This window comes from Pyxicephalus adspersus, chromosome 3 (genome assembly GCF_032062135.1).
Source record: "Pyxicephalus adspersus chromosome 3, UCB_Pads_2.0, whole genome shotgun sequence".
NCBI classification, from domain to species: Eukaryota; Metazoa; Chordata; class Amphibia; order Anura; family Pyxicephalidae; genus Pyxicephalus; species Pyxicephalus adspersus.
Genome location: NC_092860.1, coordinates 27,515,121 through 27,528,581, shown reverse-complemented (window position 1 = coordinate 27,528,581; position 13,461 = coordinate 27,515,121). Strand labels below are relative to the sequence as shown.

At 36.0% G+C, this 13,461-nt stretch overlaps 1 protein-coding gene across 1 annotated transcript in view; it reads right to left on the bottom strand.

Moving 5' to 3' along the window:
* Positions 1-5,249: 5,249 nt before the first annotated feature.
* Positions 5,250-13,461, bottom strand: part of WNK4 (WNK lysine deficient protein kinase 4) — a 116,167-nt gene continuing 107,955 nt past the window's right edge. The window contains exons 17-21 of the mRNA XM_072404058.1: positions 11,432-12,119; positions 9,958-10,160; positions 8,843-8,937; positions 8,130-8,192; positions 5,250-7,168 (exon numbers count right to left, since the gene is read on the bottom strand). Coding sequence (XP_072260159.1) covers positions 7,166-7,168; positions 8,130-8,192; positions 8,843-8,937; positions 9,958-10,160; positions 11,432-12,119 — 1,052 coding nt within the window. The 3' untranslated portion in view covers positions 5,250-7,165. The remainder of the gene's footprint in view (positions 7,169-8,129; positions 8,193-8,842; positions 8,938-9,957; positions 10,161-11,431; positions 12,120-13,461) is intronic.

Below are 13,461 nucleotides of genomic sequence, written 5' to 3'. Positions count from 1 at the left end.
TTCAGATGTTCATTAGCAAACTGCAGATAGGCCTGTACATGTGCTGTCTTGAGCAGGGGGACCTTGTGGGCTCTGCAAGATTTCAGGCCCTTTACGGGGCAGTGTGTATATAGCACATAAAGGCTAAAAAGTAACCTAGCACCTAGGTACAGTGCCTTGTTGCATTACGAACTCTATCCAATATTTTTTTTGGGGGGTTAGCAACATTTAGGTTGTACAACACGCCTACCACTTTGGGGTGACTGGCCAGAACAGTCAGGTTTACTGTTACATTACAACTGGAGGATCATTACAGAGCACTCTAGCAATAAAGTAGGATTTAATTGAATATTTTTTTTGTTAGTTTGGTGAGAGCTCGAAAAAGTGTCAATAAAGGATTCCCATACTTCAAAGCAATAGCCACTGTGTGAATATTTCCTTAAAGAAGTTCCAATGCAGTCTGTTTGAAAAATATGCATAGGCTTTTCTAGAAAAAGATGCAGTGGGAAAGGTTCTGGTTAATCTATTCATGAAGGACGATCTTCTTTGCCACTAGGGAAATTAAATAGAAGCTGCTTACTACTCAGAGTAACACTAAGTCCGTGGTGCCAAAAATATCCCATTCAGATGTCACTGGAAGATAAATCTCCAGATTATCCATAGAATGTGATTTTGGAGTAGTCCCAGAAAGCAGGATCTTTGTGACAGTTATATGTGATATGGCAAGGTATAGGCTCTTTGGACAATTCCCAATGCCATTTCTCTATACATGGATAAAGGATATAGGCCAAATAAAAAGCTTAAATTATATGTCACTGTTTTATTTGGGAAATGTGTTCATTTTACCAGTCAAATGTTTTGTGTAATCCAGGGTGCTCCTATACCTTCCAATTTGGTCCATGTAGTGGTTTGGCCTGGTAACAATTAGAAATATGCCCAATTAATGGAAAAAGATTTGTAAACATAGCACAAAACTGCTTTGAAGGGGAATAATTTCTTGGTGGACACATTTGTGAAGGATTTAATCCGCGGCCCAATAATGGCTGTCTGACAGGTGGGCCGCGGCTCTGGCCGGTGCTCCCACCATCAGGGTCAGAAGAAGAACCCCACTTGGGGGAGCGCACCAGCCAGAGCCGTGGACCAAGAGCAGCACGGTGGCGCAGTGGTTAGCACCCTGGCCTTTGCAGTGCTAGGTCCCAGGTTTAAATCTTGGCCAGGATACTATCTTCATGGAGTTTGCATGTTCTCCCTGTGTGTTTGTGTGGGTTTCCTCCGTGTACTCCAGTTTCCTCCCACATTCTAAAAACATGCAGTTAGGGTAATTAGATCTCCCCCAAAATTGACCTTGAATTGTGTTAATAACATATGGCTATAGTAAGGACATTAGATTGTAAGCCCCTCTAAGAGACAGCTAGTGACATGACTATGGACTTAATATGTAGGTCCTATATAAATACTGTATAGTAATAATAATGTAGAAGGAAACTGGTGTTTCTGGTGGAAACCCATGAAAATAAGGGAAGAATGTATAAACTTCATGGAGATAGTGTCATTGCCTAGATTGGAACCTCAGACATAATGTCACTTGGCCAACCATAATTGTTTGTACTTATCTCAGGTAAACATTTAGCATCAGTTCAGGTGTCCTATGATGTAATTTTGTGATCTACATCCCAATAATGATAAATATTGTCATCAACACAGCTGAACACCTGCTGCTCATTTTCTCTACTCGATCACCCTTGGCTTCACTCTGTACAGCGATCACTTGTAAAACTGTCAGCTGTTCACCAACAATCATTCTGAGTGACTATAATTGAGTGTTTGTACAAACCTTTGTGCACATAGTGTGTTTCAGCTCATGTAGCACTGGACACCAGTGTTATCCAGTTACACAGTTCACTTGCTGTATAGGAAAGGAAATGATTTATGGATTTATACAGATCTCTAAATTATTCAAATGTATATATATAACAACTGAGACCAATCAATATATCAAGATCATAAAACTAGAAATCAAACTGAAAATTAGAACCATGATTATGATGTTTGAAGCCAGGACACTATCTGCATGGAGTTATTATGTTCTCCCTGTGTTTTCGTTGGTTTCCTTTGGACAGTCGGGTTTCTTCCCACATCCCAAAAACATGCAGTTAGTTTAATTGGCTTCCCCCCAAAAATTGTCCCTAGGCTGTGTTAATGTCAAGACTATGATAGGGAGATAGATTGTGAACTCATCTGAGGAACAGTTAGGGGCATGACTTTGTGAAGTGCTGCCATAATATTTTAGTGCTATAATAGTAAATACAGGATAATATTAATAGGAAATGCCATGGATATATAAACCATCATTCATAAAAATATAAATATATGAAAATATAGTTGGAGGTAATTTTGTGTCACAAGACCATCCCATTCCATTTTGCTTATGAATTACAATGGAATGTAAAAATTTATTAAGAAAATATGTCTTTAAAAAATATAAAAATATATGTAAAAAGTATATCATTCTAAAAAAGATGTATAAGACTAAAAATATATATGTGTAAAATGACTTGACAAGAGAAGTATAGGGCTGGTTTACATCTAAAACGTAGTACTACTTTTTAAAACTAATGATAAATAATGATATATACCAAAAAAGCTGCTTAACACTTGCTCAGAAGGGCTATTATATTGGTGATCACTGGATGGCAGCAAATCACCACTTTTTCTTACAAGAAGGCAGCAATACTTGTAGCAAGTTTACTCACACAAAGTCAAAAAGCAAGCCAACTAAAGATCCCTTTCATACTTGTGGTGGAAAACTGTATGGTTGGCTTTTTCTGGGCACATAGCAAACATCTGCAGGTAAACGCAATTGTGCACTGCTGCAGATGCAGTTATAGTGTGATTCTCTCTTCAGAGGAGAAGTGACTTCAGCTGCCTGCACAAAATGGTTCCCAACCAATCCCATGGGCCACATTTACTGCTGGTAGTGAAGATTTATTTTCCCCAGACTAACAAGGCTTACAAAGTGTCTGTTAGAGTACCCAGGAACAAAGTTTGGGTTTCCTAAAACTGGGAGCATGAAAGAGGAAAAAAAGATTGGTGGGATCATACAAAATTAGAAGTTGTCTAAAAAATGAGATTCCAGGCAAAGGATACCCTTTGGAGTCCTGTTCCATTTGTACCCACATCTTTAGGTTTTATTTTTCCTTTTCATTGCATTCCAAAAATAGACCAAATTTATTAAAGCTCTCCACCACTTGAGAAGATAGACTATCATGGGAGAACCTGGGTGATACAGCAAATCTGGAGAGGATCTGGTGCAGGATTGAAAACATTTTCAAAATAATAGCTAATGATTTTTAGGAAATGCATTCTAGGTTTGATGGATCACCCAGGTTCTCCCTATCTATTAAAATACAGTTAGTTCCCGAGTTAAGGACATCCGACAAACAGGCTTCCCTGCTTATTTGTGTGCAGGACTGAGGCTTGATGGGGGGAGGGGGCAGTTTGAATGACTTGCAGAAGATGTCTTTTGCTGTTCTGCAACATCTTGTAACTCTTTAATGACCAAGACAAACTCTGCAGTTGTTTTGTTATGTATATCAAAGCACAGCTTGCTCCAAAAGTTATTAAATGTCTAGGCTCTATAAATTTTTTTTTTTTTTGCGTGCTTTGTTTGTGAATAACCTAGTGAGGATTTTTTACAGTAATTGACACCACACTGCCTAAAAATATGTTGAGACAAACATCTGTCCTAATTGTATTTATTTAAATAATTTACCTGTTCTGACTTACATACAAATTCAACTTAGGAACAAACCTTCAGTCCCTATCTCGTATGTAACTCGGGGACTACCTGTATACTCTCATAAGACTCTATCTGACCATTTGTGTTCTATTAGAACCACTTAGATTTTTTAACAAGGTAATACAGGGAGAAAGTAACTATTGTAGGGTTAAATGGGCTAGGGGGGATCAGGGTGCTGGGAAGTAGTGAGGGTTTTAGAAGACAGGTTTTGAGTGTTTTTTTAAATGAGCAAAAAGTAGGAGCAAGCCGAACAGGATGAGGAAGACCATTCCAGAGAGTAGGGGCATGTGCCCTGTTTAGGTGCTAGAGGTTCTTTGGACAATTTTTTACTAATTTACTAATATTCTCTTCGAGTATACTTGATGAACTATGAGTTGAACAGTTGGTCAGTCCCTGCAACTAAGCAACAACCATCCTTATAAAGCAGTGTACAGTATTTTTGTTTTGTCTATGTAGGATTAGTACTTGTGGAGTTCAGGTAAGAAGAGTTTGTGTAGGTTACTGAGTTTGTTGTGTAAAAGCAAAAGTTGAGAGTTATGATGTTAAAGAAATTGGCAGGGCTGTGTTGTAGTTTTGTTGTGCCTTGTTTCTACAGAGCTTTTGTATCTGATGTCGTCAGTTGGTTTTACTCTTTCTAGTAATTTTTTTTGTATATTGAGTGTTTTTTTTAAATTTTATTATGGAGTTTTTTAATTGGTCGATCTCATGGTATGTGGTGCCATTGAGGTCTAAGAATAAGTCTTACTTCTTAGCAATTTCAAGACTATTATATCCCTAAAAACCACCTAATATTCCCATAAAAATAATTAAAATCCCAATAAACTATAATGTGTTTTACTGTAATTTGCATAATTATGAAAACCCTTTTTTCAGAGACAATTGTACTCATCATTAGTTTGTTGCACCCCATGCAGGGGCTGCTAGACCCTAAATTACACCCTTTCTTCATCTTCCCAGACAGCAGCCATCACCTAAATAGGGAAATACATTTTTTCCGTTTACTTTTAAGGGCAGTTTAAAGTATGTTTGGGGAGTTTAACAGAGGTTAGCAGATACAAAAATGTTGTTGCAATTTGTTTCTGCATATTTACAGCATGGCCATAACAATGTATGTTGTTCCTTGGTTGAATCTGCTGTTCTTAAGTACAAACAATGGATTCTTGGTTTGGCCCACATAGCTTCCATTTGTTCGTTACCCCTTCTGCTTTCTCTTCTTTTTACTTGTCTTGCTTTAATCATCTTCCCAGCATGTTATGATAAAATATGGTAAAACACCGTCTAAGAAGTTTTGTTTGGCAGAGTTTCTTTGGTTGTTTATTTGATATTTTGAATTTATGTTTTACAGTTTTTGGGTCATTTTCCTTTAAAATAGTCCCAACGCACGCATACACAACACGCACACACATACAACACACATCTCTTTTGCTTTTTATATTATAAATACAATAAAAATAAGTTATATTAGACAATATAAAATTATATATTTATGTATTTTTGTATAGTAAAACAAGAACAAATTCATATTACAATATACAGTGCTAATCTCTTACATCAATACAAAGAAGCAAGCAGCATACTTTCAGGACCTTCTGCAATATTTGGTATGTGTTGATTATTATAGCAAGAGACATGAACTTAAAGTGAAAAAAAGGTTAATTTACCTATCTACATCACCAGCGACTTATACTTCTCCACCAATGTGACTGACGAGAGGTCCTCTGACTTGTCAGAGCTAGAATAGGACAATGGATATCATCCCTGGCCCTGTGTAACAACACAGGGCCAATCTTGAGTAGGGATGAGCAAAAATGAGAGTAATCAAAATTACTGCAAAAATCAGGAGATTTTTGATTCAGCAGGGAATTGGGATTTAATGGCTTCAATGGCTTATGAGGGTTACAGGCGCACTCAAAACCTGTTTTGGTGCCAAACATTGGCCCCTCATTAATCAAACTATTCAATGTTTTTTTCACAGAAAAAAAATATAAAATAAGTCAGTAGACAAGCAACAAATACATAAAAAAATGAAATAAAAGCCACGCCCCCTCTAAATTAGATAGATAATTATCTAAAAGTAAAACTCAATGTGTACCTACATCAAATTAGGTAATTTTGACTCAGTTCCACGAAAATCCCTCTATTTGTCACTAATCGTTACTAAACCAGATCTGACATGTGTAAGATGGTTTACATGTTTGGTATTTCATTCACGCCCATTGGCTCAATGGAGTGGTGGAGTAGCCAAAATGTTAGTATATGCAGCTGGGTGTGGAAGAAGCTAAATGAGCCTTTTATATTGTCAATAAGGACAAAGAAAATATTCACTTTAAGCCAAAAGACCTCCAAACCTAAAACACAAACTGCTCTACACAACTATTTTAAATACCATTCTTTGCTACCAGTGTACACTGTATTTTTCCATATCCTAAAACAATATGGCATCAAGTCACAAAAAGAAATATTGTAAAACTTTAGCTACTGAATGTTTATATTTCCCATAAATATGTATTTATTTTTTTATTAACAACATCTCAAAATCACAGCTTCAGCCCCAGCTAACGTCAGTTCTGATAAACTTCTAAAACGTAAATGCATCTTTAGAAAATGGCACAAAATCACTCTTTGAAGCATTTCTTGCGCTTGTGTTTTAGGTTAATTGGTCCTTTAAGTCATTGCTGGTTCATATTAGATATCCTAGAAGATCAGGATAAATACAAGCAACATTTTAAAGGGTGTTCTTTAAATTCTGCTTGAGGTGAGAAACAATATCCAATGTAATTTCTGTGCTTCACATTCATAGTAGACTCTTAGCATTGCTCTCATTTAAAATTTTCATATTCATTTTTATTGTATTGCTATAGCTTTATAGGATGATACTTTTTATTTTTTATTGTTTTTTTAATTGTTTTTATGGTTTCAAGTTAAAAAGTCAAATGGAAAAAGTGTTGGCAGGCGTCTTTCCCCTTTCTTTTTCCAGGCCAAAAGTGCATGATCGTGTAAATCACAGTCTGATAATCAACAATCTTTAACTAAATGCATCAAGATGTTTTAGAATTTCTACTAAACACTACATATTGCAAGGCTTACTCCATTGTAGCTCATCACTTGTGTATCTCAAGCTGTAGCCATAATGGCCATGTCCTCTGGCACACTGGAGTATGAGTAGATGAAAATGTCCAAACTAGTTACTATGGCAGCCATTGTTTCAGTAATCCACTTGTTTTATGGTGTCCACCAATGCAGAAGGCTAATCTTTAATCGGCAGATTCTCCCACATCAGTCAATATATATTTTGCTCAGCAAGTCTTTACCATAGAAAACATCACTTGGCAGAACAACCATTGAGGTAGTCCGATATTTATGTTCAAGTGTTTCTTATTGAAGGCATTACTAAGACAGGAAAAGATTAAAAATAATTAAATATATGTAGCACATATACAGTATAGAAAACATTTGTATTTTTTAACATAAAATACAGCCAACAAAAATGTTTCATTAAGGAACATTCTCTGAAGTAGCCTCATGTAATTGTGTTTTTCACTCTAAAATAAAATTAGACCACTTCTGAAGACCACTTTTTACAGCAACATGGAATAGCCTTTCACTTCCTAACTGCCTAACAAATGAATAAAATAATACTAATATTATACTATAATAATACTAATTGTCCCATTGTATCTGGATGGTGTGGTCTGCAAGAGGTTCTGCATTTTTTTGATCCTGGAACATGACTTTAGGATGATTATATACTATACTATGCTATATACTACATTTACACTATGTTTTGCCTACTTGGACACATTTTATTCTAATCCAGACCAGAAAGTTAACATTCATTAACTGACTTCCAAGTTACAGACCCAGAACAAGCTCCCAGGGAGCTGTCCCTGTCAAAACAAGTCAACATTGGCAGCTCCTGAACTTACATCCAGGCATGTAAAGTTGTGGCTGGTTGCAATGAGCGGTCACTGACTTTCGTAACAGAAGGCCCTGAGGAGCAATTCTAATTTCTAATGTTACCAAAGAAGAAGAGGTACAGTGAGATGAAATGCTGAGAGATTACCTCAGTCCTGCTATTAAGAATTAATCACTCCACTGTATCTGTAGCTGCACAGGTCTATGAGGACTTGTCTTCTGTTAGATAGGAATATGTAGATTCTTGAATGTACACAGTCCAGCCAAAGGTTCATTTTAATGTTGTTTTTTAATTATAAGTAATCAAAAAACTATCACAAAAAAGCAACATTAAAATTGTAATGATGAAGATGTATTAGGTAGTTAGATGGCATACCATTATGGTTTTGCTTCCTTACTTTAAGATATACATTTGGATTTGACAAAAAAAATTTACCTTGACTTTTTTTCCTTTATCATCCTGATCACAATTTTCACTATGAAATCCTCCAGTAGTTATCTGAAACAGAAACCATTCTGATTAATACCTTATATGATTGATATTCAGCCCTGTTTGCCTCTTCAAAAATATATAGCAAAAATACAAAAATATTCACTATCTGCTGCCCACATACGATGGGGGTAATACCTAGGAACATTTTTTTATTTACTTTTGACATTTCTAAGCATATTTTGTACAATGCAATGTATACTGAGAATTAGATTCTACAGCTTTCACATGATCTAATAGATAATGATTTTAAGATAGCTACCCTTTAAATACAATAATGACATTTATATAAATTATTATGCAATGTTATACATTAAATGGGATACACCTTTCTTTTATGTACAGTAGGTGTAATGTATTTAAAAAAACCTCCATGCCAAGCCAAACTTGATATAAATCATTCTGAGATAGATGTAACCAAGATGTATTCTGATTATATGATGTCTTGTTTCTGGCAACTCAAAAGCACTGCATGCCACCATTATTAGGCCTGATAATGGGCAGCCATTTGGCAGAAGCATGAATTCTGGTTGAAATATATTGAGTGATATAAGAAAACCAGTATAATATTTATATGCCAGCAGCAATGTAATGTAATGAATTACTGTTGTGCAAAGTTGCTCCAGAAACAATACTTAATTGTTAAGTCTTATACTCACCATTCTTGTGACATCCCCTGTGAATGTGACTGCTTTATTTTGGAGAGGTTCCTGTGAGCCTGTACTGCTTCCCCCAAGTGAGTTCTTTCTAATTCCTGTAAAGGAATTAAAAAAAAAAATTAAATACAAAACCTTGGCCATCATATTATTCTATTACCTTGGTGCTGGAAACTGATATTTCCATTTGAGGAACTTAATGAGCTCAATAAGATACATTAAGGTACTTTAAATGACACCTTAGCTGTTTGCCTTAACCATGTCAATTAAAATAGAATTTCTTCTGAGAAATTAATTGGAAGCGCTCAACCTAATGCAATAAAACAAACTCATGGTTGAAACACATTTTAAATAATCTTTGATTCATTTTTTTGCAATTATGCAAGCCTGTAAACTCTATGAATTGTGTGCCCAATCCCCCCACCCCCCCATTCCACCCACCATTATGTGCAAGCATGAACAACAAGACCATACACTAAGCTGTGCAAAGCAAGTCAACTTCTGTCTAACATAGACAGACTGAAACAGGCTGAAAACAGTCCTTCTGGAGAAACAGGTTTTGGCCCACTCATGGCAAGTTGCAACACATATGGATGTATGTTTGTTACTGTACTTTTTGGTTGTACCTCTTTTCACCAGGTCAACCAGTTCACTTAAGTTAATCTTGTTTTTGCAGTGTTTTGTGAGTCACTCTTAGTCTTTGTTATGTCCTAGCACACATTTATGAACTTACTATTATCAGTTATATCAACATTTCAATTTCCTATTATATAACCTGCACAGAAGGACACTTGAGTGTCTAGATTGAGGTGAGAGCCCTCTTAACATGGATCTAAGTGATCGCCAGTAACAAAGCCAGACAGGTTCACTCTATCCACATTTATTATATTCATGCAGTACTAAGGTTCCCCTTTATTTCCTGATGGGTCATCACAATCTCTGTTCAATAAAAAAGGTTGCACACAAAATAGGTCAGTCCATATAAAATCTAGTTTATATTAGTTATCATCATCGATTATCAGGTTGGGTCTAGTAGATTTACTCCCTGAAGCAGCAGAGAAACTACAAGATATAAATAGCCAAATCATATTTTGTGAGCATGCTCTTAGGATTCTTACCACCACCAGGTAGAAGCTCTAATCTCTGCAAGCTGTTCCTTCTAGATGGGTTGAAGCTGCCCTTTGATAGACGCCTCTGTCGACTGGACAGCATGGCCGCTGGAGAAACAATACCTGGGGGAGGCACTTTTCCCATCCTATAATACAGCTCCTCAATCTCTTTCTTCTGCAGTGCTTGTAAGACCTGAACTTCAGACATGTGTCTATTCAGAAAACAAAAAAAGACAGTATAAAAATTACCATTATGTAAAGCATTATATTTAAATGTAAGGACATAAAAATGTGGGGTTAATAAGTAGTATACAGTATATGATTTTATATACGATGCAGTCAATCTTACAAGTTTAGCACATGTGAAAAATTAACTAAGTCTTAACTAAGGCTATGTATACACGTGCAATAATTGTTATTGGAAAGCATTGTTCACGATCCTTTCCAACGACTAACGACTGCACGATGCATGAACAAGCACTGTACATACAGCACCATTCTGCTCTAGGGAGAGGGGAGGGGGAGAATGACGGAGCGGCACCCCGCTGTGCTCTCTCCCCCTTCACTTCTATTACGATCATTCATCATCCGTGGGTACGCCACGACGGTCATACAGACGATGGATGACGAGCGCTGTACACATGCAAGATTCTCGTGCAATGGTTCTCATCCGATAATCAGACCTGAGCTGATTATCGGATGAGAACCATTGCACGTGTGTACCTAGCTTTAGAGACTAAATCTTGTTACTAATTAACTATTAAGTCTCTTTTTGTTTCAATCTTTTTTATTGATTTTCAAGGAAATTTTACAACATACAGATAGACAGGGTACATACAATATAATTACATAGCAACAATTTGAAAAGCCAGAATCCCAAAAAAAAAAAAAATCAAAAGTGGGACCATATTTTAAATGGGTTTATGTCACAATGCCTATAAGGCTAACAAAAAAAACATATACCTATCAGAGGCCGCTTCTATGTCCGTGGTATTATACGGACCCTTGGTGGATTAAGTCTCTTTTTAATATTTACTAGAATCCATCATATATAAAAAAAATATATTAGCCTTAAAAAGGTAAATTTACTTTTATAATAAAATTGGTAAAAAAAAATTCTGAATAGCCCTCTCATCATACAAATAAAAAAAAAAAAACCTCAGACAGACCAGCAGGAACAATGATTATTTATTATAGCCAAAACATGCCCCATGTTTGACTAAAAAATAAGCATGGATAAAATGTATTTCATCTCCATCTTTATAATGTTGTTGAGGGGGAAGAGTGATTATCAGCACATTCTTATTATGAATGTGTAATTGTACATTACAGGACGCAGAGCCTATAAAACAATTGTCTCGGTATAATTTGTTATACATTAATGTTTAAAGAAGAATAGATTTCATCTAGAGGTGTCTAACAGATGTGTATACAGTTTGGATACAGTAAGTATCTTCGACACACTTTAATTCTTTCCACTTACTTCTGTCTCAGCTGCTGAAGTTCCTCAAATATCTCCTCATCTTCACTTTCAGTATCGTCGCTGCTGAGATAGGCAATACCTCTGGTGTAATGCAGCCAGACCTGAACCGTGGAGATCTGCTGGGGTGTCTTTTCCCGGTTCTCGTCTTCACTAGAAGATCTGGTAACAACACTCCTGCCATCAGCTGACACTAAGATGCTGTCCACATTATTTTCCTCATTTATAACATGGTCATTGTGAGAACATTGCATACTGTTGATGTCCTTTGAACAATCTTCTTCTGTAGGGTTGTTGTTATTGAAAATACATGTACCACCGTCTAATACATCCACATTGTTGCCTACAGGAGTCAGGCTTTTCATGCCATCAGAATATCCACCGTCCCAGTCTTGGCCACAAACATCAGATTCTGAGAAGCTAAGATGCCTGGCATGATCCCACATAGATGTGTCTACATTGGCACTGGGGGTGAGTCTTCCAGATTCTGATAAGTTTCCTTCTGTGGCCTCATCAGTGCTAATATCTGTCTCTGATGAGGCTGTCTCATACAGCTCAGGGGTGGTGTCTGACCTCTGAGATACATCAAGGGTGCTATTCAGATTCCATATTGTATTACAGTTTGTGGGGTCTGTTGTGGGGTCTTTTGCAGTTGTGACTTGAAATCTCCCCACAACTTTCGGTTGGACCTCTGTAAAAGAAATAAAAAAAGTTTTACCGAATAATTCTGTTCTTTAATATAGAAAACAATCTTTTTTTTAACATTTATGCAGCTTATTGTATAAATATACATTTGTTTTTAGATTCTGAGATGTTGCCAATGCCAAATTTATTCAGCAACAAACTTTACTACAGCATTAGAAATTAGAAAGCAAGCAACAATAACAATTGTCAACGATGCAATAAAAAAATGTAAAAAAATAAAAGCATTAAAAATTAAAAAAAAAAAAAAAAAAAAAAAATATATATAAATATATATATATATATATATATATATATATATATATATATATATATATTATAAAATATATATATAATTCCTTTTATTTCATGTCCAGGCATAAACAATTCTGTGTATCTTTCATTAAACCAATGCTAGGGAGCAGTGCTGTGGATATAGGTTGCCAAGGACACCAATGCAAGATTTTTCTTTTCATTTTCTTTAAATGAGGAGACAGTGAAATTTATTTACAGCCTGTACTGTGTTAGGCATACGTGGTTATTTTAGAGTCATGGGCCTAACTGCTGCAGAAGCTCTGAAGACAGTAAATTTCCTCCCAGCTGGGGACAGGACTGAGCTGTACTATTAAAAGACCTAGCGGGCCATTAGTTACACAAATACAAAGGTGAGCTGTTACTAGGAACAAGTATCAATACTGTTTGCTGCATCTAATCTAATGTTAGCTTTTCTTCAGAGTGTCAACTGCAACCTTATAGACTCCAAATACAGTACTGGATTGTTGGTATATTCACTTGCATAAATTTCCATATTGAATTTGCCGTAATATGTTACCTACTGGCCTCACATCTCATCTACAGGCAGCATACTATATGGATGAAGTGGATAAGTATGCACAAAAATGTGCCTCTTAGTTTTCTCTTAGGGGAAAACGTTAAAAAAAATGAGGGACCTTATAAAAAAACAAAACAAAATAAAATTTATATTCACTGTACAGCAATTGAAACTTAAACACAACCTTTTTATAATATTACTTATACTCTGTGTTCTTCCATAGGGCCTGCTTGGTCTCCTTGAAACTACATGTCATTATTTTTAAGAAATGCATAAATGCTTTAAAGGACACGGCATTAGAGATCTACGGGAGCGGTCATTACTGACCTCATACCAAAAATAAGTCACCTGGTTGTAATTCTAATCTTTTGATAAGTGGCTTGCCTGAAACAGGTATGTAGACAAGCAGGGGCAGAACGCCTAATCTGCATGCTCATTTAAGGTGACTGATTTAGAAAGAATGATGGTCAGATGATCACCACTGTGGCCAAAAATCTTCTCTTTTTGGACAAAGGTCAGA